Here is a 23,895-nt window from a genome sequence, read left to right on the forward strand (position 1 = left end):
CTTCCTCCACCCCCCAAATCCCCAGCCGTACCCAGGACCTTCCCCACAATGGGTCCGCCGCCATTGGCCATGAGGCCACTATCGGAGAACCCACAGATGACGTCACATCCGCCACCGCCAGGTTCCCCACTTCCGGGACAGCAAGCACCATCGCTGCCGTTGCCACTGACACTGAAGTCGCGACCACCCTCACCGCTACTGCCGCCGCCTACCCCGCTCCTCCTACCTCCGACGCCGGTCCGCCCATCACCGACGCGGACGCAACTCCACCCACCGCCGGCACAACTCCGCCCACCGCCGACACCGGCACAACTCCGCCCACCGCCGACGCAGCTCCGCCCACAGCCGACGCCGACGCAGCTCCGCCCACAGCCGACGCCGACGACGCTCCGCCCACAGCCGACGCCGACACAGCTCCGCCCACAGCCGACGCCGACACAGCTCCGCCCACCACCTCCACAGCCAGCACCTCCAGAGGAGACAGCAGCACCCAGCCCTGCCGAGTCTTCACCATCCCCCCAGACCTACCCCTTACTGAGGACGAACGGTCAGTCCTCAGTAAAGGGCTCACCTTTGTCCCCCTCCACCCACACATCAACGAATACCGCTCACGCTTGGACATAGAGCAGTTTTTCCGCCGCCTCCGCCTCTATCCCTCTTCTATCCGCCTCCAACTCTCTCCCTATTTATTTCAAAACCCCCTTCCCCTCCCCCTTTTCTGATGAAGGGTCTAGGCCCGAAACGTCAGCCTCTCTGCTCCTATGATGCTGCTTGGCCTGCTGTGTTCATCCAGCCCTGCACCTTGTTGTCTCGGATTCTCCAGCATCTGCAGTTCCTACTATCTCTGAGGACACAGAACAGATCCTTGTGGTACACCACCCGTAACTGGAGCACCATGTTGAATATTTTCCGTCCACTACCACCGTTTGTCTTCTAAGGGTCAGCCAATTCTGAATCCAATCTGCCACATTTTCCCCATCCCATGCCTCCTTACCTTCTGCATGGGGAACCTTATAAAACGCCTTACTTAAATCCATGTATACCACATCCACTGCTCTACCTTCATCCACGTGTTTGGTCACCTCTTCAAAGAATTCAATAAGGTTTGTGAGGCATGATCTACCCCTCACAAATCCATGCTGACTATCACGAATCAAACTGTGCCTTTCCAAGTGATCATAAATCCTGTCTCTCAGAGCCCTTTCCAATAATTTGCCCACCACTGATGTAAGACTAACTGGCCTGTAATTTCTGGGGTTATCCCTTTTCCCTTTTTTGAGCAAGGGAATGACGTTTGCCTCTCTCCAATCTTCCGGCACTATACCCGTGGACAATGAGGACGAAAAGATCATCGCCAAAGGCCCTGAGATCTCTTCCCTCGCTTCCCATAGAATCCTTGGATAAATCCCATCAGGCCCAGGTGACTTATCTATCTTCAAGTTCCTCAAAATACCTAGCACATCTTCCTTACTAACATTGACCTCCTCTAGCCTACCAGCCTGTTTCACACTGTCCTCCTCTACAACTAGGTCCCTCTCAGTTGTGAATACCGAAGAAAAGTATTCATTCAGGACCTCTCCTATCTCTTTAGGCTCTGTGCTCATACTCCCTTTACAATCCTTGATCGGCCCTTTGCTTTCTCTGGTCATTCTCTTATTCCTCACGTACGTGTAAAAAGCCTTGGAGTTTTCCTTGATCCTATCTGCCAAGGTTTTCTCATGCCCCCTTATAGTTCTCCTAAGCCCTTTCTTTAGCTCCTTCCTGGATAACTTGTATCCCTCTAGAGCCTTTTCCGTTCCTTCTTTCCTAAACCTTATATACGCATAATAATTGGAACAAGATCATAATAAAATGTTACCTAAATTTTAGTCAATGTCATAGTGTACAGAAAAATGATTATGTACTTACTCTTATCTTTTTGGTAATTTAGGTACTCAATTGATGAGAGTACTGACCAGGAGAAATATTTCACAATTGATGAGATTGATGGAACAATTGCGACCAATGATGTCCTGGACAGAGAGGATATTTCTCACTACAACATCTCTGTTGTAGCCAGGAAAGTTAGTAAGTACCGCATACAGTCAGACACAAATGAGTAAGCAATCTGACAACACACTGCATGGAAAATGTGGCTTTTACGGTAAATGCATATCATACTTTGTGCACCCAGCCTTCAAATAAAGCAACATATTTTACAATGACTGCTTGTTTTCTTATTAATGTTGGATAAGAAAACATGAATGAATGTTTCCATTTGGGCAATGGGACATAAATTGCACTTAAAGTCACTTCAGTTTTTGTAATGGAATTTTTTTGCTTACAGTACTCCTCAAACTTATTTCTATGTTTGTAAACATAAAATGTTTCTTTAATTAGTGCAATCAGGAATTATTTTTAAAATTGTGGTTAACTTTGATTGCTGTAAGGACATATTGACTACTGGGAGTTTGTACATGATGAACTGTGACATCAGCAACAAGTAAGAGTGTTGCCAATTGTCGATTGATGCTTTCATCTGTATGTTTATAAATAAGTTTAACAGAGTCTTTACTTTGTAATATCATTTTAAATGATATTAACAGCAAATAACTTGATCACATCTCTAGCATTTACATCCTGTGTGGATTATGACTAACATGTAAGAAAGCAGCAGCTGTATCTTTTCAACATTTCCAATAAAAGCCATGATGTGGAGGTGCTAGTGTTGGACTGGGGTGGACAAAGTCAGAAGTCCCACTACACCAGGTTATAGTTCAACAAATTTATTTGAAAACACAAGCTTCTATAGCACTGCTCCTTTGTCAGGTGAACCTGTCTTTGTGTGACTTCTGACTTTTTCCAATAAAAGGACATTGCAGAATCTACTCTGAAGGAATGAGGTGAACATGGAGTAAAAAGGGGTAGGGAAATAACTGAAACAGAGGGTGTATTGGAAGAAAAGGAATTTGTGTGCAGTTTTGGTCTCCTTAAGGAGGGATGTAAGTGTATTGGAGGTAGTTTAGAATAGGTTTACTAGATTGATACCTGTAGTGAGTGGGTTACCTTATGAAGAAAGGCAGGACACACTGGTCTCATTTCCATGGATTTTTGATAATCGGGGGGCAATTTGATTGAAATACATAAGATTCTGATTTGTCTTGCCAATGTGGATGTAGAAAGAATGTGAACAGATGAGCAGATCCTCTCCAGAATTAGCAGAGACTGTTTAAAAATTAGAGATCACCTACTCAGGGCAGTAATCTTCAAGTGCAGCCAGATTTCACAGCACCGTCATCGAAGGGATTATTGATTTCACATTAGTACAGGGAATCCCCAGGTTATGAATGCGTTCCATTCCTGAGTGTGTTTGTAAGTCAATTTGTGCACAACTCAGAAACGATACTTAGTATTAGAAATAGGTTTGTTGTCACGTGTACTCAAGTACAAGTACAGGAGTACAGTAAAAAGTAAAGAATGTCACCACATCTTAGGTACAAAGTACCCAGGTGCAAATCTTAGGTACTAAAATAGATGAGGTACAAAAGGAGACATAAAGAGAAAAGCTAAAAGTTCTATATTACAGTTCTTCATAGTATAAATTAGGAAGATAAAGAAATAACGTTAAAAGATAGACAATACAGTGTAATATAAAATAGCTGTTCATAAGTACGAGCAAACATTTACATGGCAGATCTTTAAAATTAATATTAACGCACCCATTGATAGTACAGGCATTCATGAATCAGATGTCAGCAAGGGGCTTAATGCCTATTTGTAGTAATTACATCCCCAACATGGCACTGGTTAAATATCTAGATGTGAAATTTAGGCTTATGAAATTGGTGCTTTTCTTATAAGTTGTTTGCCAATGAAAAGGACACAATAGGATTGAATCTCACCCCAATCCTCCCACAAGAAGCTCCCATCCTGTCTTGTATCTTTACAAATTGGATAACATGGGCTGCTCGATAGTACCTATTAATGTTATTTAATTAGCTTGGGTTTGAGTGTTGTACATATCCTGTGTGCTGCATTTGTAAATAGATTTAAAGAAGATTGCTTTAAGAATTGATACATTACTGCTTTAATATTTAAATGAGGATCTTGGAATATGAGACTCTGCTAGACATTTGGGTCACTTAATTTTGATTAATTATATCCTTGAAGCATTAGTCACAGCATTTGTTGTGCTAACTGAATAGCATTCTCATTTAATTAGAGCACCAGGCAATATAAAGAATCATATAACTCAGCTAAATTAAATGAAATTACTAATTCCATCAAAAGAAAATAATTTATGCAAATTATGCTGAAAGTATCTGTATTTTTAACTAACCACTTATAAGAAACTGCAAGAAGTATTCCATGTGTGTTCCTGGAGGATGGGGCAGGGTGTGAATGATAAAAAAAAGAGAAAAATGTTTATGTTTAAAAATAACAACAAGTTGCTCCAAGGAAATCTTCTCCGACTTCCTTTCACGGTTATAATTGGTCAAAGAGACTCCTGTGAGGTATTCAAAATCACTTCACAAAGTGTGTGTTGTGTGTGTCTGTGTGTATGTGTGTCTGTGTGTGTGTGTGTGTGCGCGCGCGCGTGTGTGTGTGCTCGTGTGTGTGTGCGTGTGTGTGTGTCTGTGTGTGTGCGTGTGTGTGGGGTGTGTGTGTGTGCGAGTGTGTGTGCATGTGTGTGTGCGTGTGTGTGTTGTGTTGTGGGAAAGTGACTATGTTGATTACACCAAGCTCTACCTCATCATGCTCCTGTATGCCTCAGATGCCTTCCTTCTCCAAAGGCCAGTGCCGGATCAGCGCCATGATTCTGCTCCATTACCTTCAATATTTTAAAATGCCTTTTTATACCACCTTTCATAAAAGCGTCTAATATTTTCCTTATGGCAGATGTTAAGCCAACTGGTGTACAGTTTCCAGCTTTGAGTTTCCTTTTATTTTGGAATACAGGAATTGCATTTATTTTCCAAAATGATAGCACCTTCCAGTGGCATGGTGGCTCAGTGGTTAGCACTTCTGCCTCACAGCACTAAGGACCTGGATTGAATTCCAGCTATGGGCAACTGTCTGTGTGGAGTTTGCAATTTGTCCTTGTGTCTGAATGGGTCTCCTCTCCATGCTCCGGTTTCCTCCCACAGTCCAAGATATGCAGGTTAAGTGAATTGACCATGGGAAATTGCCCATAGTGCCCAGGGATATGCAGGCTTGGTGGGTTAGCCATGGGAAATATAGGCTGGGGACTGGGTTTGGGACGGATACCGTTTGGAGGTCTGTGCAGACCCAGTGGGCCAAATGGCCACTTTCCGCACTGCGGGAATTTCATGATTTCTCTGAAACAAGGGAACTTCAGAAAATTAAAATCAACTCATTGACTACTTCACTAGCAATTTCAAGCACTGTGATGAAGTCCAACAGGATCTAAGAACTTAACAGCCCAAAGCTCCAATGACTTGCTCAGTGCCATTTCTCTAGTCATTATAATTTTTCCTGGTCATTATAATTTTCCTTGCTTCTTCCCTCGCTGCCATTTCAAGTTTTACAGCTTCTTCTAGGATATGATTTAATCCTTTTTTAACGCTTTTCAAAAAATATGCGTAGAAGATCTTACCATCTGTTTTTATACTTCGAGCTAGCTTTCTAATTTTTCCCTCATTATCTATATTTCTAGCCTTTTTTTAAAATGAATGCTAGCTTAGGCAGCGACACCCATTTCAAACTTCACATTAAATATAGAGTTATAGAGGTATACAGTATAGAAACAGGCCTTTCAGCCCACCACGTCTGTACCAACCAACAAACAGCAACTACTCTAATCCTATTTACCTGCACTTGCTCCATAGCCTACACTGCCTCAGCATTTTAAGTGCTCAGAAAATTAGATTTACGAAAAGCCTGGTACAACTCAGAGAGCTGCCAAAGAATGGTAGGAGTCAATCTCTAGGGAATGGGATTTTCCCTTGGCACTAAAACTAATGTCTTTGATCTTTCCAATACTTCATCCTAGCTAGTAAAAGAAGTGACTAGCGGAGTAGTTGATACGTTGGTTTTAATTTTCTGAGTTTCCTTAATTCAGGGAATGTCCTCTTATTTTAGAAAATAATAAATGTAATTCCTATATTCAAAAAACAAAGGGAGACAGAAAGCTGAAAACTATATGCCAGTTAGCTTAATATCTCTCATAGGGGAGATGTCATAAGTTATAATTAGAGGAGGTATAAGACATTATAAAATGTTCAAGGTAATCAGATAGAGTCACCATGTCACAAAACATTTCAGAATTTTGTGAAAGAGAAGTCATGTATATTGGAGTTCTTTGAGAAGCCTGGATGTTGTCCAGGTCTTGCTTCAAATAAGCATAGACTGCTCCCATATTTGAGGAGTTATGAACAGTGCTGAACATTGTCTCATGATCAGTGAAGATCGCCACTTCTGGCCTTATCATGGACAGAAGATCATTGATGGAGCAGCTGAAGGCGATTGGGCCTAGACACTACTCTGAGGAACTTCTGCAATTCTGTCTTGGGATTGAGATGATTGACATCCAACAACTGGAACCATCCTCCTTTGTACCAGCTATAATTCCAATCAATGGAGATTTTCCCCCTTATTTCCATTGATTCCAGTTGCACTAAAGCTCTGTAATAACATATTTGTGTCCTTGATGTCAAAGGCATTTACACTCACCTTGTATGTGGAATATAGCTCTTTTTATGTTTGGACCAAAACTATATTGAGGTCAAGAGGTGAGTGGCCCTGGCAGAAACCAAACTCAATATCAGTGAGCAGGTCATAGCTGAGCAGGTGTTGCTTAATTGTATTGTTGATGATACTTTCCATTACATTGTTGATGCCTGAGAGTAAGGGCAGTAATTGGAGACAATGAGGACTGCAGACACTGGAAGCCAGAGTCTATAGATGTGAAGTTGGTAAAGCACAGCAGGTCAGACAGTATCCAAGGAGCAGGAAAGTCAATGTTTCGGTGGCCTGATGAAGGGCTTCGGCCCGAAATGTTGACTTTCCTGCTCTTTGGATACAGCCTGACCTGCTGTGCTTTTCCACCTTCACATCAATAGACAAGGGCAGTAATTGGCTGGTTTGGATTTGTTTGGCGTTTTGTGGACAGGACATACCTTGGCAACCTTCCACATTGCCAGGTAGATGCCAGTATGGAAGTTGTACTGATCCTCCTGCTCACTGACCCTCTCACCCACTGATCCTCCCACTCCCCGACCCCCTCACTCAGTGACTGTCCTGCTCACTGACTCTCCCTTTCCCTGACCTTGTCACTAACTGACTTTCTTACTCACCAACCCTTTCATTCACTGACCCTCTCACTCACCGACCCTATCACTCACCGACCCTCTCACTCACTGACCTTCACTCACTAACCCTCTCACTCACTGACCCTCATTCCCATTCCCCATTCCGTTCAATCTCCTTTTCCCTCTTACTTCTTCAGGACAGGTTGATTCAATGAGCCAACAAGTTTTTAATGTAAAAATTACAAGTAAAATTACAATCAGGTGTGTCACTGTTTATTCATGAATTTTGATTTGGAATGCCATTTTTTAGGATACTTTGGGGATGAGAATTGAATGAGGGGTAGCTGTAAGAGCCTTCTTATTTGACTCCTTCCTGCAGATTACATGGCTGATGCTGAGAAACTAGGAATATATGTCATGTTTTAATAATTATCTAGATGTTGAATGTGGGTGCTGCTGGCTAGACAGCATTTAATGCCTATCCCTAATAGCCCAGAGGGCAGTAAGAGTTAACCACATTGCTGTGGGTCTGGAGTCACATGTTGGCCAAACCAGGTGAGGGTGGCAGATTACTTTCCTGAAGGGACATTACTGAACCAGATGGATTTTTATGGCAATTGACAATGGTTACGTGATCACCCTTAGGCTAGCTTTTCATTCCAGATTATTAGGATTCTAATTTCACTGTGTGTTGGAATCCCACCATCAGACAACACGGGAGAGTTTCCATGCATTTTCCACGTGATTTTTAACATCCACCTGGAAACAGTGAGTTGTAAAGTAGGAGTATTGGCTCAATATTTCACCTGAACAGTGATGCCATCAACAATCCAGCAAGTCCTCTAAACTGTAGTGAAGAGTGAGTCTGGTTAATTCATATAAATGTCTGGAGTAGTTTGAAGCTCTGGAACTTCTGATTCAGCAATTAGTACTTTGCAGCAGCACATTTGTGAACTTGCTGTAGGGCAGAAGGAGAGATCGGATGGTCATGAATCAATGGCCAACTTCAAGGTTAGTTTCAACCCTGTTCCCCACACGGGAACTGGAAAGCCCATGGGTCAACCAATCCTGCCCCGTTTGTTCCCAGTTAGCAATCTGGGTGGGATGCTCCAAGGGTCGGTGTGGACTTGTTGGGCCGAAGGGCCTGTTTCCACACTGTAGGGATTCTATGTAAAGAAAAGCTAAGCCACAACTTATTGGGCAGCCTTTTTAGTCAGTCGACATTTTAACAAAAAGTAATTGTTTGAACCTGATTGAGATTGGAGACAAAAAGGGACCTACTTTATCACTGCTGTCAGAGAAATTGATGAGGAAATCATTGACGTTGTTCAAGATCTGGTCCTGTTAAGGTCTCCCTCCTAACATTTATCTAGTTAATGTGTCTCACACCATAATCCACACATTAGCAGCTTCAATCCTGTATTAACTGAATTCACCATTCACATCTTCCTCTAGTGATTTGTTCATTTCTGAGCTTTTTGAACAAATGTAATGTAGTGTGTGTTAATACAGTTTTAATGTAATAACTTGGTTGGACATAAGCAAATGAGGATGAAAGAAATGGAGATTGATTCTGGTTCTGCGAGAGGTGTTGATATGTCAGACAAGTTCAATGGTGTGGAATGGCGTAGTCTATGTGCTGTAAACACAAACATGACAACTTATCTCATGGTGCAACACTTCCCCAGTATGGTATGGGACAATCTCTTACTCCTTATCATGGGGGAGAATCATTTTAAAACACAAGTTGAGTGGAAATATTTCTGTGATTCCAATGTGGTTTTTATAAAACACTGGAACTGCAATAGCAGCAGCATGTTGCATGTCTGATGTGGAGATAATGAAGAAGAGATCCCAGAAATAATTAATCACTCAAATGAAAGTTAATTTGTAGCTCCTTTTCAAATGCAACAAAATTAAATCACAATATCATTAAATCCTTGACTTGCCAGGTCTTCAAAATGTCCCTGATTAACAGATGACAGCAGCATAATATTCATCTGTGTGTCTGCCACTATCACTGTTAAGCCATTCTATAAGTGAAGGTTACTTCATTAGCTTTTCCTGGCTCTTCCAGCTCTGCCATAAGAAGGAGAAAAGCAGAAATTGTAAAAATGCTGTACTCTCCAAGAAGTTGTGAGTTCCTATCCCCTCCAAGTCACATCCTATCAATGCTTGAGCTGCAATCATCATTCCTTTGTCATCACATGATCAAAACTCAAGAATTCCTCACTCCACACCATTCTGGGTTCACCCGCATTGTATTTCAAGGAGTATGTCTCTTGATATCATTTCAGAAAAGTTTGGGGTGGATAATAAGTGCAGCATTACCCACATCCTGGGGACAAATTAATGGCATTAATGATCTCATGGTGTTCTTTCATGAGCATGTCCGAGAGCAATCAAACAAAATTCCAGAGTAATAATTGAGACCTGCACACAAATAATCAAGCTACCCCAACTTCCAGTCGAGTCAGCAGGAGGCACTCTGTGAATAATTTTATAAATTATTATTCATTCATGGGATATAAGTGTAACTGGTGAGGCCAGCATTTGTTGCCCAGAGGATAATTAACTGTCAACCACATTGTTAAAAGACGGAGTGAACTGAATGGATTTTTACTACAAGGATTCCATCACTAACATCAGATTTAATTCTCCTAATTCCAGATGCTTACTGAATTTCAATTTTACGATCTGCCATGGTAGGACCTGAACCTCTGACCTCAGAGAATTAGCTTGGGGTGTTGGATTATTGCCCAGGACCATCACCACTGTGTCACTACCTGCCCCAGAAAGAACGTTTGCTTATCCAGTGCTTTTGTACACCCCTTTGACTCCTGAATGTCTTGCAGAGTTGATCTTGGATACTCTAATACAGCGATGGTGGAGTTTTACATTGGCAGAGATGGTAAATTAATAGTTCATTTATATTGAAGAGGTATAAATTTGAAGGTTTGAGTTCCATACTCATCAGAACCAGCATACAGGAAAGCTAACTTTGAAAGGGAGCACCAACTTCCCAAACTGAATAGTTTAGTGCTCCCTTTCTTGAATGCGGTTGCCTTCACTCCTCTTCAGGTCTAGAATCCACCACGAAGGATTTTGCACAGACCATAGACAGAATTGACTTGTGACTTACTTCTCCTTTAGCTCCTCAGTTGAATGCGAAGATTGACTGCAAAGATGGCTGTTGAAGGATTGGACCTAAATATTTGACATTGAAATAGGAACAGGAGTAGACCCTTTAAGCCTGCTCTGGCATTCAGTTCCATAGAATCCCGACAATGCAGAAAGAGGCCATTTGGCCCATCTGGTCTGCCCCGACCCTCTGAAGATCACACGACGCCAGGTTGTAGTCCAACAGTTTACTTCAAATCATAAGCTTTCAGAGCACAGCCCCTTCATCAGGTGAAGTGAGAGAGAAGAGCACACAGCCACAGAGTTAATAGGCAGGGAGATCAAGGGCAGAGAGATCAAAAGATCATACAACTGGTGTGAGCAGAATGTCAAATAATAAGCCTCTGCAGGTGATCAAGAGTGTCAGATGGTACGAGTAAAGTGTCAACAGCTGAGTAACAAGCAAAGGGATGACCTATAATCTGATTAAACAAGGCAGAGAGATAACTACAAAAAAATTAAAAATATCGCATTAGGTATAAGAGTCACAGGCTGAGAGTCTAACCAAAGTCATAAGTAATTCAAAACTGTAGAACTAATTAAGGTAGAGAGATCCTAACAATTTATCAAGGGTGATGGTGTCAAAACAGGACAGTAAGGAATGTTTTACAGATACAGGACAGTGCGGTGGGGTCACATGTAGTGCAACATGAACCCAAGATCACGGTTGAGGCTGTCTTCATGGGTACAGAACTTGGCGTTCAGTCTCCGCTCAGCGATTCTGCATTGTCGTGTATCTTGAAGTTTGCCTTGGAGGATGCTTACCCAAAGATTGAAGGCTGAATGCACTTGACCGTTGAAGTGTACCCCCATGGGCGGTAACATTCCTATCTGGTGATTATTATGCAGTGTCCATTCATCCGTTGTTGTAGCGTCTGTATGGTTTTTCCAATATACTAGCCTCGGGGCATCCTTGCCTGCAACATATGAGATAGACAACATTGGCTGATTTACATGAGTATCTGCCGTGTATGTGGTGGATGGTACTGTCCATGTCGATGATCTGACATGCCTTGCAGAGGTTACCATGGCAGGGTTGTATAGTGTTGTGGTCGATGTCGTCCTGAAGGCTGGGTAGTTTGCTGCGAGTGATGGTCTGTTTAAAGTTTGGTGGTTGTTTGAAGGCAAGAAGCAGAGGCGTAGGGAAGATTGTGGTGAGGTGCTCATCGTCATCAATAATATGTTGAAGGCTGTGAAGAACATGGCATAGTTTTTCCACTCTGGGGAAGTACTGGATGACGAAGGGTACTTGATTGGTCGTGTCCTGTGTCTGTCTTCTGAGAAAGTTGTTGCAGCTTTTCACTGTAGCACGTCGGAACTGGAGATCAATGAGTTAAGTATTGTATCCTGTTCTCATTTGGGAGTCTTTCAGCATTTCGACGTGCCCATCACATTCCTCCTCATCTAAGCAGATCCTGTATACACACAGAGCTTGTCCTTAGGGGATGGCTTTCTTAATATGTTTAGGGTGGAAGTTAGAGAAGTGCAGCATCCTGAGGTTATCACCCTGATAAATTGTTATGATCTCGTGCTATTACAGTCATTTACTTTGTCTCCTGCACCACCTTGTTTTTAGTATTTTTTGTAATTATCTGTCTGCCTCATTTAATTGGATTATAGGCCATCCCTTTGCTTGTTTTTCAGCTGTTGACACTTTACTCACTATCTGACGCTCTTGATCACCTCCACAAACTTATCATCTGACACTCCACTCACATCAGTTGTATGATCTTTTGATCTCTCGGATCTTGATCTCCCTGCTTATAAACTCTGTGTCTGTGTGCTCTTCTGTCTCACTGTACCTGACAAATGGGCCGCATTCAGAAAGCTTACGATTTCAAATAAACCTGTTGGACTATAACTTGGTGTCGTGTGACTTCTGACAGTATCTGAGAATGGGCGCAATTAAACTCAGCAATTATACAACTTGTTCAAAAACACTCATAATAAAACAGGTTACTTTGCAATTACGCCAGAACTAAACCAGAATTACACCAGTAATTATACCAGAAATATATAAAAACACTCCCATTCTTTGCCTGCTGTTGCTTCAGTATTTGCTCAGAAGTGCTTGTGGCAGAGCAAACTGGGACTATGATGATCTATTGCGTCCTTTCGATGTTCAGTATAAAGATGTGCTTTTCATTATCCAACTTTAAATTCTGTAAGTTCATTCTTGAAATGCTTTGTCTCACTGTCTGTCTCCTTCTCTCTCATGGAGGTGGTCATTAAAAACTGTCTATTTGGTCACAATTTTAAGATCAAATGAAATAGGAGCAGCAAAAGGCCATTGATCCTTCTCCACTATGTGATAAAATCATGGCTGATCTGATTGTGGCCTCAACTCCACCTTCTTTTCTATCTATAGACCCTTTGCATCCTTCTCAATCAAGATTCTATCGATCTTTGGCTAAAAAATATCAGGTTTTGTTCCTCCAGTTTATGTTTGGCCTCAATCTGACAGTGAAGGAGGCCAAGGATGGACATGTTGTCAGGGCAGTGGGATGGGGAGTTAAAGTAGATGTCAACTGGAAGGTCGGATTGCAGAGCAGAAATGCTCCACAAACTGGTTTCTGAGTCTGTATTTAGTCTCCCCAGTATAGGGGAGGCCACATTGGGAGCAACAGATACAGTGGATGAGGTTAGATGAAGTGCAGGTGAACATCTGCTGGATTTGGAAGGAATGTTTGGGGCCTTGGACAGAGGTGAGGGGGGAGGTGTAGGTTTTGTGTAGCACCTCATGCAGTGACAGGAAAAGGTATTGGGTGTGGTAGAGGTGTTGGTGAGGAGTGTGAAGCTGACAAGAAAGTCACGGAGTGAACGGTCTCTGCGAAAAATGGACGGGGTCGGGAGAGAAATGTCTTTTTGTTGGTGGGGTGTGATTGTAGGTAGCAGAAATGTTGGGGGATGATGCGTTGGATTCGGATTTTGGTGGGGCGGTATGTGAGGACTAAGGGGTCTCTTTCCTTGTTGGGGGGAGAGGGTTTGAGGGCAGAAGCATGGGAAATGGGGGTGATGCGTTTGAGGGCATCCTTAATAACAGAGGAGGGGAAACTATGGTTCCTAAAGTAGGAGAATATCTCGGAAGTCTTAGAGTAGAATGCCTCATCCTGGGAGCAGATGCGGCGGAGGCAGAGGAATTGAGAGTATGGGATAGCATTTTTGCAGGAGAGTGGGTGAGAGGAGGTGTAGTCAAGGTAATTGTGGGAGTCTGTGTGTTTAAAATGAATGTTGATGATGAGTTGGTTTCCAGAAGTGGAGATGGAGAGGTCCAAGAGGGGAGGGAGGTGTCAAAAATGGTCCAGGTGAATTTGAGGGCACGGTTGAAGATGTTAGCGAAGTTGATGAACTGTTCGGGCACATTGCAGGAGCACAAGGCAGTACCAATACAGTCACCAGTCTAGTGAAGAAAGAGGTGGGGGATGGTCTGGTGTAGTTGTTGAAGAGGGACTGTTCCATGAATCCTACAAAGAGGCAGGCACAGCTCGGGCCCATGCAGGTGCCCGTGGCCACCCCCTTTGGTTTGTAGGATGTGGGAGGAATCAAAGGAAAAATTGTTGAGGATGAGGACCAGTTCTGACAAGGAAATGAGAGTGTCGGTGGAAGGGGACTGGGTTGGCCTACAGGAGAGGAAGAAGTGTACGGCTTTTAGACCATCCCTGAGGGAGATGCAGGTGTACGGGGACTGAATATCCATGGTTAAGATGAGGTGTTGGGGGCCGGGGAATTGGAAGTTTTGGAAAAGGTGGAGGGCATGGGTTGTGTCCTGAACGTAGCTGGGGAGTTCCTGGTCCAAAGGGGAAGAATGGAGTCGAGATAGGAGGAGATGAGCTCGATGGGGCGGGAGCTGGCAGAGACAATGGATCGACCAGGGCAGTTGGGTTTATGGATCTTAGGTAGGAGATAGAAATGGGTGGTGCGGGGTTGGGGAACTGTTAGGTTGGAGGCTGTGGATGGGAGATCTCCCGAGGTGATGAGGTTGTTGATGGTCTGGGTGATGGTGGCTTGGTGATCAGAGGTGGGGTCGTGATTGAGGGGACCGTAGGCAGAGGTGTCAGAGAGTTGTTGTCTGGCCTTAGCAATGTAGAGGAGCAGAGGGGCATAAGGGGGGGCACAATTAAGATGTAGCGATTTATGAGGGGCATAGATAGGGTAGACTGGAAGAAACTTTTTCCCTTGATGGCAGGATCAATGATCAGGGGGCTTGGAATTAAGGCAAGGGGCAGGAGGTTCAGAGCAGCATGGTAGCTCAGTGGTTAATATTGCTGTCTCACAGCAACAGGGACCCAGGTTCAATTCCATCCTTGGGCAACTGTCTGTGTGGAGTTTGCGTGTTCTCCCTGTGTCTGCTTGGGTTTCTGTAAGGTGCTCCAGTTTCCTCCCACAGTCCAAAGATGTATAGGTTAGATGGATTAGCCATGCTAAATTGCCCATTGTGTTCAGAGATGTGTAGGCTAGGTGTGTTAACCATTGGAAATGTAGTGTTGTACAGGATGGGTTTGGGTGGGATGCTCTTCAGAGGGTTGATGTGGACTTGTCGGGCTGAATGGCCTGTTTCCACACTGTGGGGAATCTATTTTTTATTTGAGGAGATGTGAGGACAAATGTTTTCATCCAAAGGGTGGTGGGAATCAGGAACTGGAACGTTATTATTAAATTGGAGAGGGTTCAGAAAAGATTTACCAGGATGTTGCCTGTACTGGAGGTTTTGAGTTATAAGGAGAGGCAGGAGAGGTTGGATAGGCTAGGACTTTTTTTTTGCACAGGAGCGTACAAGTTTAAGGGGTGACCTTATAGAGGTTTATAAAATCATCAGGACCGTAGATAAGGTGAATAGCAAAGGTCTTTCTCTAGTGTGTGGGAGTTCAAAGCTGGGGGGCATATTTTTAAGGTGAAAGGAGAAGGATTTAAAAGGGAACTGAGGGGCAACTTTTTTTACACAGGGGATGGCTCATACATGAAATGAACTACCAGAGGAAGGGAAAGTTGCATGTACAGTTGCAATGTTTAAAAGGCATTTGGACAAGTACGTGAATAGGAAAGTTTTAAAGGCAAGTGGGCAAATGCAGGCAAGTGGGACTGGTTCAGTTTGGGAAACTTGGACAAGTTTGACTGAAGGGTCTGTTTCCATGCTGTATCACTCTATGACTCTATAAGTATTTAGATGCACACTTGTTTTGCCAAGGCATACAAGATAATGGGCCAAGTGTTGGAAAATGGGATTGTAAGAGTTAGGTGTTGTTTTTGGCTGTCACAGATGTGATGGGGTAAAGGGCCTTTTTCTGTTCTGTACGCCTCTATGACTCCATGACTCTGCCAAAGTAGACAAGTTCATCATTGTCCAAATGATAAGCCATTTTCAAGTTTCTGTCCACCTACTTATTCAAACCATTTCCCTTTGTAGACTCCATCTCTTCTTGCCAATTTACTTTCTCCTCTGACTCACCATATTTGACATCACAGCACATCAGTTAGTGTTAATTACCCAGAGAGAACATTCTGTTGCTGACAAGTGATGCCAGAGGCACACAATTCATTGTGTTTTGTTGGGAATGTAAGTTTTCCAGGTTAAGCTATTCACTACCCTCAATTCTTGGCACAAAAGCCATATTAACTCTCATATGATTAACAAATACTGCTGCCAGAAATCAGTTTGTTTTCAGGGAGGAAAATTTAGCAACCAGTTTGTTCCCAGGTGTGCTGTGTGCCATTATTGGATATAATTAGGAGCAACTGGAAGAGGCCACTTAAGACACACTGCAGAACATTGCAATCTCTGAAGCACCATCCCAGTATTATGATTATGTGTCTAGAAGCTTCCTTTGTCACAAGGTTTCCTGACAGACATTCTGTTTCCAATCCTGGTGGATGTACACAGCCATCAAATTGGTCCCTTTCTACCCTAGCCTGGTTTCCGAGATTGAGTCTGATTTTACAACTGGGAACATTTGCAATTATTGTTGAACGATTTGCTCTCCCTGTGCTCAGTTTCTGTGTTTGTTCGATAGCTGTAGTTTACATTGTTACGTACTCCTCATTTATGCAGCAGATGGTGAGACACTACACTTGTTTTCCTGAATTCAAACCATTTTATCTGTGTATTCTGTCAATCAAAGAACCACGCACTGTCAAAGAGAGCAGATGGCATATTAATCAAACTTTCTTCTAACCAGTTAATCATGTGGCATTTTGTGTGGTTAATCAATTCACAATATGCCTGGAGACATTTCTTAATAAAGTGGTCAGTGTAATGACTTCTTGAAGAACCTACCGCAAAATATTTCATTGAAAATGACATTTACAACAAGGTTAGGTTGTTTACGGTGCATCTTTGAAAAGACAGCTTCAACACAATATGAGTCACAATTTTATTGAGTAATAGGTTTCAAATAATTACTGCTGCTTTAAGTGCTTATCTTGTTTTTTTTAAGAAAGAGTACTATTTTCCAAAAATACTCATCCTGATGAAACAAATTTTCTTTTCCAATGCTTGTTGGGTTTGGTTTTATAATCAGGCGTGAAGTAATGACACTTGCTGCTGGCCTCGAAGAAGGCTGCTCACAATAATCCAGCAACTGCTATGGCATGGAATCCCACTTCTGTATTGGAATTTTAATTCAGCACCAAGTAAATGGGATCTCCAGGCAGCCGGGAGAAGTGGACATTGCAATGTTCTACAGTGTGTCTTAAGTGGCCTCTTCTAGTTACTCCGAAATCCAGCTGCAGTGATGTAATTCAGCAGGGTAAACAGTCACATTAATGTTTACACAGAAGTTGTACAAGAAGTTACAAACACTGAATTCTGTTTAGTTTTAATTTAAAATTGTTAGTAAAATAAGTGCATATGATTGAATTAAGTCGAAATTAAAATATTATAAATAATCCCTTTCTTAATATATGAATAAATTTTATACTCCACAACATAAAATTATGTTTTCAGTGCCAGTGAGCCTGCTTGATGGTAATTCTGTACTTGATGTTCTTTTAAAAACCCAGTTAGAGTTCAAGGGTTATTACAGTGAGGTCATATGGTGGGTGTATTTTAAACCAATATTCAACATTGGATCTTTCGTTCAAATGTCAAACAGTTTGTCCAACAACTCAGTTTCAGGCAGTTTATATACTATTGTACAATCACAGTCCCACCTACGACACAAACTGGAACAGCAACAGAAATTGCTGGAAAAGCTCAGCAGGCCTGGTAGCATCAGTGGAGAGAAATCGGCGTTAACATTGCAGGTCCAGTGACCCTTCCTCAGAACGGTGAACTGATATTATTAAGAAGGCCTGGAATATAGAACACCATAATAATGGTACAGGATAATCACCATCCTGTAAATTAGTTAAAAAAAATGGAGGATGTCATTGTCTCAACTAAATCACTCCTGATACCATCCATTCACCCCTGTCACAGAGGAGCTAAAATATTTTACATGAAGATCAGGTTGGGAACCAGGGATACCTCATCTTGATGGATGTATTATTTTCTGTTGTTAAAATGACATCAACCCTGATTGTCTTGTCTAGAATATACTGACAGGATCACAGTGGGTGCTGAGCACTAATCACTCAGTCTTCAGGAGATGTATTTGTGATGTTTACTGGAACAAACCATGTGACTCACACATCAGTAATAAAATTGCTTTGTTGCTTTTCTCAATTTGTACATTTATCAACTAAGAATCAGTTTAATCCCATAATTGCTGTTCAGCTCATTTCAGGATGAACAGAATTAAATTGAAAGTTTTTGTCAACTAAATGATGCTACAGCCTGGAGGATAACTCAAAAGGCACACCTTTTTTTTTCATTCATTCATGGGATGAGGACATCACTGACTGGGCCAGTATTTATTGCCCATCCATAATTGTCCAGAGGGCAGTTAAGAGTCAACCACAGTGCTATGGGTCTGGAGTTCCATGTGGGTCAGACCAGGAAAGGATAGCAGTCTCCTCCCTGAAGGACATTCGTGAACCAGATAGGTTTTTTGACAATCAACAATGATTTCATGGTCAGCAGATTCTTAATTCCAGATTTTTTTTATTGAATTCAAATTTCAGCATCTCGCATGGTGGGGTTTCAACCCATGTTGCCAGAACATTATCTGAGTGTCTGGATCAAAAGTCTAACAATAATACCACCAGGCTATCACTGGCAGCAACATCTGAGTTTCCATGTTATTCTGCATATGCTTACACTCCAGAACTTGCTGCCAGTTTCATAATCATTACCATCAGAAAATTCAGGCCCATCATTTTTGGAATCTTTTAATAATGCACAATCATTTCATACAGTGCAGACTGCACCAACCTTCTTATGAGCATCCCACCTAGATCCCCAGCTTATCCCCATATTTCCCATGTCTAACCCAGCCAGCCTGCACACTATGGGCAATTTAGCACAGTTAGTCCACCTCACCTGCACAGCTGTGGACTGTGAGAGGAAACCGGAGCACCTGGAGGGAACCCAAGCAGACAATGGGAGAATGTGCAAACTCCACACACAGTCACCCAAGGGTGGAATCGAACACGAATTCCTGGTGCTATGAGGCAGTAGTCACGAAGCCACCATATCACCTTCAATCTCCAGTCAGGTACATCAGTGCAGGCTGATGACATGTTCCACAATGAAGTCAAGGAACAGCATAGGTAAAGAGGGAAGGAAATGTAGAGGAAAGAGACAACATAATTTTGACCCACAAAACTATTTTAATTTTTAAGATGAATATTTGCAGTTGTTTCCTGCAGCTATGGACAGCTTTTCTCTTTTTATCAACAGAAAGATTCCTCCATGAAATAACTATTTTAATTTTCAAGGGCAAAAGCCTAACTCAGAATACAGCAATGCAAGTACAAATTATACTAGTTCTTTATAACAGTCCAACCAATGTACCACTGTATCAGCAATCGCAGCATTATTTAATGTGCTGTTAATGGGTTGTGCCTGGTGGTCCATTATGGGGATTAAGGAAAGATTACAGAAGTGTGGTTTGTTGTCATGCAGTCTGCCTAAAAATCACAGATTTCAATTGAACGGTTGGTAATAGTTAACAGGTGAGGGAGTTTTGATCATAGGCTATTTGAAAGGTGATTGAGTCTGGACCAGATTGATGTTTTATGTTGAAGTTCTGAAATCCTATGTAATAAAAACAGAATTTCACATACTCAATCATCATGAATCAACAGACCCTGATCGTTACCCTTTCAGCAATGTACGATCAGTGCCATCAATCTTCCCGCTAGAGCCTGACATAACTCACTGTCAAAACGTATATACACGGAAGGTCTGATTTGTGAACATGGATGATTTTTTTTACAGTGTGGAATCTGAGAGAGAGTTTGAAACATTTGCTTATTGTGCAAGCCTTACTATAATCCGAGTTTTGGGGAGATTCACCGAGACAGAAAATATCAAGACTATCTCGAGGGCAGAACAGTAGGGACCTCTGCTGTTAGCCCAGCAATTCTGCAGCCAAATTCAGTTTAAGAAATTCCAGGAACGTTCAATAACAACAACATTATTTTTTAATAGAAGCTCATTTTAACTTGGGTAGATTCATACTTTAAGTTTGACTGCAGTGTGTTGGATGAATTTTATTTTAATGCCGAACTTGGACTTATGACTGAGCTTCTTTTGATCAGTTAAACGTCTAGTTGTGAACCTCTGATTCTATGACTACATAGCAAATAAACAGATTATTCGGCCCAGCTTCCTACCTTCAAAAGAGATTTCAGTTACTCTCCCTCCCAACTCCCTCTCTTTCCCACAAACCTGCAACTACTTACCTTCAAATGTTCCATCAATTAGAATTCTTCCCTGAAACACTGGTTCATGATTATCCCAGATAATCATCTGAGGCAGCATAATCGCTCAGCGGTTAGCACTGCTGCCTCACAGTGCCAAGGATTCAGATTTGATTCCACTCTTAGGTAACTGTCTGTATGGAGTTTGCACGTTCTCCCGTTGTCTTTATGTGCTTCTTCCCAGAGTCCAAAGAAGTGCAGGTCTGAGGGATACAAGGGTGGGATGGGTCTGGGTTGGATGCTCTTTGGAGGGTCGGTGTGGACTCAATGGGCTGAATGGCCTGCTTTCACACTGTCAGGATTCTATGAACTTGTGTCAACTGCTGGCTGGGATCCCTGTAATCTTCTGAGATGCATAGATTACACAATTGTTGGAATCATTCAGATAGAAGGTGCATCTCTTCCAGAGTAAAAGAAAACATAGAACATAGAACATAGAACATTACAGCGCAGTACAGGCCCTTCGGCCCTCGATGTTGCGCCGACCTGTGAAACCAATCTGAAGCCCATCTACCCTAAACTATTCCATTATCATCCATATGTTTATCCAATGACCATTTAAATGCCCTTAAAGTGGGCGAGTCTACTATTTTTGCAGGCAGGGCATTCCACGCCCTTACTACTCTCTGAGTAAAGAACCTACCTCTGACATCTGTCCTATATCTATCAACCCTCAATTTAAAGCTATGTCCCCTCATGCTAGCCATCACCATCCGAGGAAAAAGGCTCCCACTGTCCACCCAATCTAATCCTCTGATCATCTTGTATGTCTCTATCAAGTCACCTCTTAACCTTCTTCTCTCTAACGAAAACAGCCTCAAAACCCTCAGCCTTTCCTCATAAGACCTTCCCTCCATACCAGGCAACATCCTGGTAAATCTCCTCTGCACCCTTTCCAATGCTTCCACTTCCTTCCTATAATGCGGTGACCAGAACTGTACGCAATACTCCAAGTGCGGCCGCACCAGAGTTTTGTACAGCTGCAACATGACCTCATGGCTCCGAAACTCAATCCCTCTACCAATAAAACCTAACATACTGTACGCCTTCTTAACAATGCTATCAACCTGGGTGGCAACTTTCAATGATCTATGCACATGGACACCGAGATCTTTCTGCTCATCCACACTACCAAGAATCTTACCATTAGCCCAGTACTCTGTATTCCTGTTACTCCTTCCAAAGTGAATCACCTCACACTTTTCTGCATTAAATTCCATTTGCCACCTCTCAGCCCAGCTCTGCAGCTTATCTATGTCCCTCTGTAACCTGCAACATCCTTCTGCACTATCCACAACTCCACCTTGTTATCAAATATGTTCCCTGCGTAAAGGGTCAATGGGAAAGACAGTAGATGTCATTAGTCCAGATACTTAAAATTCTGGAGTTGGTAATCCATTTTTTAATCCAAATGCTGTTAATGCTAATGTTTATCATCTGGGAGTTGTTAATCCAAACATGGCCTAGAAGATATTTACAATCCTGATGTTGTTTGAGCAGATGTTTTAAACATGAATATATATTATGCAGATTCCATTGATTCAGATACTGTTCATGAAAGTATTGTTGATCCAGTTTTCTGTAATTCAGTTGTTGTTAATTCAGGTACAATTGATATGTGCTTGAGCTGGAAATTTGTAATAGTAGAGCAGTTGTTAACATTTCAAACACTAATAAACCTGTTGGACTATAACCTGGTGTCATGTGATTTCTGATCTATTAGGGAAGGTAGAGATGTGAACATTAGCAATTTTAGAGAAATCTACTAATACTTTTCGCACATGCTAACAATTCACAGACTTGCTTTACATTGCTTCTCTTCAACTGGGTAAATAGTCTTGAGATGTTTTATGAATATTTTTTAAATGCAAGCTAATGTTGTTATGGAACCATAAACAAAAGTGTGAAGTCTTCAAAAATGAGACAACAAGAGTCCAGAGACAGTACGTTCCTGTTAGGATGAAGGGCAAGGCTGGTAGGGAATGTTGGCTAACTAGAGAAATTGAGGTTCTGGTCAAGAAAAAGAAGAAAGTGTACGTCAGGTATAGACAGAGGAATCGAGTGAATCCCTAGAAGAGTATAAGGGCAGTAGGCATATACTTAAAAGGGAAATCAGGAGGGCAAAAAGATGAAGTGAGATACCTTTGGCAAAAAATGTTAAGAAGAATCTAAAAGGATTCTACACATATATTAAGTAAAAAAGGGTAACTAGGGAGAGAATAGGGCCTCTTAAAGATCAGCAAGGTGACCAATGTGTGAAGCTGCAAGAGAAGGGTGAGTTACTATACAAGTATTTTGCATCAGTGTTGACTGTGGAAAAGAACATGGAAGCTAGAGAACTTGGAGAAATAAAAAGCAATATCTTTGAAAAGTGCCCATATTACAGAGGAGGAGGTGCTGGATGTCTTAAACCACATACTGGAGGATAAATTCCCGGGACCTGATCAGGTGTACCCTAGAACTCTGTGGGAAGTGATTGCTGGGCCCCTTGCTGAGATATTTGTATCATCGATAGACATTGGTAGGTGCCAGAAGACTGAAGGTTGGCTAATGTGATGCCATTATTTAAGAAACGTGGTAAGGAAAAGGCAGGGACCGATAGACCAGTGAGCCTGACATCAGTGGTGGGTAATTAAAACGACAAATGCTGAAGATCACAGCGTCCATGGAGACAGAGCAAGCTAATGTTACAAGTCCAGATGACTCTTCATCAGAACTGAAGGGAAGTGTGAAGGGGGCAGCATTTATGCTATAGTTGGGGAGGTGGATGGGGTTAGAGTGTAGAGTGCTGGGCACTGTTAATAGTTTAGATTAACTGATCAGAATGTGAGAGTGGCAGAACAATGGTGTGTCTAACTGCCAGAATGGAAAAAAACAGACAGTCCCACTGGGGTGGGGGGAGACGAGAGAAGACATGGTGACAGAGAATATAACAAGTAAAGCTAAAAGAAAGGGAAGGAATGGGAGTTGGTTCACAATTTGAAGACGTTGAACTCAGTATTAAGTCCAGAAGGTTGCAAAGTGCCTAGCCTGAAGGTGAGATGTTGTTCCTCCAGTTTGTGCTGAGATGTGCTGAGATTCACTGGAACACTGCAGCATACCAAGGATAGACACATGGGCATGTGGGCAGGATGCTGTGTTAAAATGACTAACTACAGGAGGGTTGGGGTCATGCTTGCACACGGACTGGATGAGTTCTGCAAAGTGGTTACCCAGTCTGTGTTTGGTTTCTCCGATATAGAATAGGCCACATTGGGTGCATCAAATATAATACACAAGATTGGAGAGGTACAGGTGAAATGCTGCTTCACCTGGAAAGACAGTTTAGGCCCTTGGATGGTGAGCAGGGAGGAGGTGAAGGGGCAGGTGTTGCACCTTCTGCAGTTGCATAGGAAGGTGCCACGTGGAGGGAGGTTGGTGTTGGTGGTCAATAAATGGACTAGGGTGTAACGGAGGGAACGGTCCCTACGAAATGCAGTTGGAGAAGTGAGGGGGAGATGTGTTTGGTGGTGGCATTCTGCTGGAGTTGCCTATCATATAAGAAGGGTACGAGGTAATTGGTTTTATTAGCTGAGGCTTAGAATAGAAGAGTGTGGAGCTCATTTTAGAACTCATGTCACTGGCTGGGCCAGTATTTCTTGCCTGTCCCTAGCTGCCCTCAAGA

General features: G+C 42.4%; 1 protein-coding gene across 1 annotated transcript in view; it reads left to right on the plus strand.

Moving 5' to 3' along the window:
- Nucleotides 1-23,895, plus strand: part of LOC109917775 (cadherin-12-like) — a 200,075-nt gene that overhangs the window by 106,213 nt on the left and 69,967 nt on the right. Inside the window, exon 7 of the mRNA XM_048609263.1 lies at nt 1,931-2,067. Coding sequence (XP_048465220.1) covers nt 1,931-2,067 — 137 coding nt within the window. The remainder of the gene's footprint in view (nt 1-1,930; nt 2,068-23,895) is intronic.

This window comes from Rhincodon typus, chromosome 2, assembly GCF_021869965.1.
Source record: "Rhincodon typus isolate 14 chromosome 2, sRhiTyp1.1, whole genome shotgun sequence".
Classification (NCBI taxonomy): Eukaryota; Metazoa; Chordata; class Chondrichthyes; order Orectolobiformes; family Rhincodontidae; genus Rhincodon; species Rhincodon typus.